Here is a 2,601-nt window from a genome sequence, read left to right as displayed (position 1 = left end):
TGATATTAATCCTAAAAGTTGTTTCAATAGTTTGTTCCTATTTTTTCTTGCTGTTTTTTCTTATAAGAGCCTAAAATCATAACCTTCAACATGTATAATCAAGAAGCTACTTGTGTAATTAAATTCATTTCCGCTTTTTAAAAAGCTTGTTAGACAAGATATAATTCACAAGATTGTAGGCATAGAGGAACACTGAAACTCTCTAGATCTCAATGAAGCTCATCAGATAGGGTTTCTACATCCAAATGTTTTACAAATCAGCAAATGTATCTGAAGAATGTGGCCTATTATTCTATTCTATCCATGCTATTGTGTCACATAGGATGTATCTCTCTGTCTAGGTGTCTGTATAACCTGGCACTTGAAGGTGAACAAAAGGCTCTAGGCTGGCAGTAAAATGTGCTATACCAATTAATCTGCCTGGGCAGGGACTGAAAGGAACAATTTTGTAATTTGCATTTGGTCTAAGAGAGGGGAGGCAATAGTTTTAAGGTTATTGAAGCTGACTGGCTGACTTTCATTATAAGGAGTTTTATGGAGCTGTTTTGCTTTGTGTGCTAAATGTCCATATTTTGTGGGTTCTGATAAATAGAATTTTTGTTTGTTTAGTGTGTGTGGAGAGCCAGTTTGGGTGGAGAGCCAGTTTAGTGTAGTGGTTAAGTGTGTAGACTCTTATCTGGGAGAACTGGGTTTGATTCCCCACTCCTCCACTTGCACCTGCTGGAATGGCCTTGGGTCAGCCGTAGCTCTGACAGAGGTTGTCCTTGAAAGGGCAGCTGCTGTGAGAGCCCTCTCCAGCCCCACCCACCTCACAGGGTGTCTGTTGTGGGGGAGGAGATTGTGAGCCACTCTGAGACTCTTCAGAGTGGAGGGCGGGATATAAATCCAATATCTTCTTCTTCTTTGTGTTTGATTCCCATGTGTGATTAATCATTTTTTTATTTTATTTATATCCCGCCCTCCTTATTATGGCTCAGGGCAGCTAACAACCTGTAACGTACTCGAAGCGGAGACGAGAGTAGGGCAACATGGTTTATTAGGAGCACGTTGCAAGAGAGCGAACACGCGGGCCGGGTCCCGCTTATGTACAATCCCGGGTACAGCCTACTGGGTTGGTCGGGCCAATCCAGCCCCGTTGAACTTCCCGCCACAGCTGGAGATAGGCGGGGACAGGCTCCCGGCGCTGGGGCTCCTGGGACTGCCCAGTTGCCCCCCCCGTCGGGTCGCATGACATTTCTTGATACACTACACCCCTCCCCCCCTGGTTAATGTACAAAGTCCTGTAAGTATGCGGGGGGCCGGCGCTCCCGAGTGGACCGTCTGGGGGGTCCCGATGGCGGCGGCGCGGCCGCCGAGGATGGTGCCTCGGTAGGTCCTGGAGTGGACGGGGGCGGCCCGTCCGGTTCAGCGGATCCCTCGGGCTCGGTCGGTTCCGGTACCTCCGGCGCCCGCATCACGGATGTTGGGATCGCGTCATCTAGGCGGTCTCCGTTAGGCTCCTCGCTGGATATAGCCTCGTCCGTGTCTGTGGGGGCCTCCGGAAGGGTGCGGCGCCTCAACTGGTCAATGTGCCGCCGTAGTACCTGGCCCCCCTCCGTTGATATGTCGTAGTGGCGGGACCCGGTTACCCTCAGTACCCGCCCCGCCACCCAATCGGGGCCCCTTGCATAGTTTCGGGCGAAAACTGGGTCGCCCGCGAAGAAGCCCCGGGCGGCGTCTCGGACTTCGGGGCTCCCGCGGGTGTCTGAAGCTCGGTCGGGATGCAGCCGGTCCAGCCGGGTTATGAGTTTGCGTCCCATGAGGAGCTCAGCCGGGCTGACTCCTGTGACCGGGTTAGGGGTGATCCGATTATCGAAGAGGAACGCGGCCAGCCTGTGGTCCCAGTCCCCCTGTACAATTCGGCCGAGGGCCTCCTTTGTTGTGCGGACCATCCGCTCCGCCTGGCCGTTGGTGGCCGGATGGAAGGGAGCCGACCTTATGTGCCTGATCAGATATCTTTGCAGGAACGCCTGGAAGTCGGCTGAGGTGAAGGCGGCCCCGTTATCAGAGACTATGGTGTCCGGGATGCCATGTGTGCATAGGACCCTGCGCAGAGCTCTGATCGCGGCTGTGGACGAGGTGGACCCTACGGGGATGACCTCCAGCCATTTGGTGTAGGAGTCCACCATTATGATGAAGGTCTGCCCCTGGAATGGGCCCGCAAAGTCGATATGGAGTCTCGACCATGGTTTCCGGGTGGACTCCCACCTAGTGACGGGGGCGCTGGGCGGCTCGGGCCGTGATTCCTGGCAGGTCTGGCACCCGCGGACCCAGCCCTCGATCTCCCCGTCCATTCCCGGCCACCAGACGTAGCTCCTGGCCAGAGCCTTCATTCGCACTATGCCGGGATGAGTCTCGTGTAGGGATTCTAGAACACGCTTTTGGAGCGGGGGTGGAATCACTACCCTACTGCCCCAAAGTATGCAGCCCTTGTGTGCGGCTAATTCCTCCCTCCTCGCCTTGTAAGGCTTGAATTCTTCCCCCATGTTTCCCTCTGGCCACCCCCTCACCACCCAGTCGAGCACCCGTGCCAGTGTCTTGTGTTTCTGGGTGGCCTTGGCC

At 54.6% G+C, this 2,601-nt stretch overlaps 1 protein-coding gene across 1 annotated transcript; it reads right to left on the bottom strand.

Moving 5' to 3' along the window:
• Positions 1–1,790: 1,790 nt before the first annotated feature.
• LOC132589070 (uncharacterized protein K02A2.6-like) lies at positions 1,791–2,333 on the bottom strand (the record flags this gene model as incomplete). Its single annotated transcript, XM_060261646.1, has 1 exon — positions 1,791–2,333. A coding segment is annotated over exon 1 (543 nt), but the record flags the coding sequence as incomplete, so codon positions are not given.
• Between the last annotated feature and the right edge of the window lie 268 nt (positions 2,334–2,601).

The sequence above is a fragment of the Heteronotia binoei genome, chromosome 1, assembly GCF_032191835.1.
Source record: "Heteronotia binoei isolate CCM8104 ecotype False Entrance Well chromosome 1, APGP_CSIRO_Hbin_v1, whole genome shotgun sequence".
Lineage (NCBI taxonomy): Eukaryota > Metazoa > Chordata > Lepidosauria > Squamata > Gekkonidae > Heteronotia > Heteronotia binoei.
This window is presented reverse-complemented; position numbering and strand designations above follow the sequence as displayed.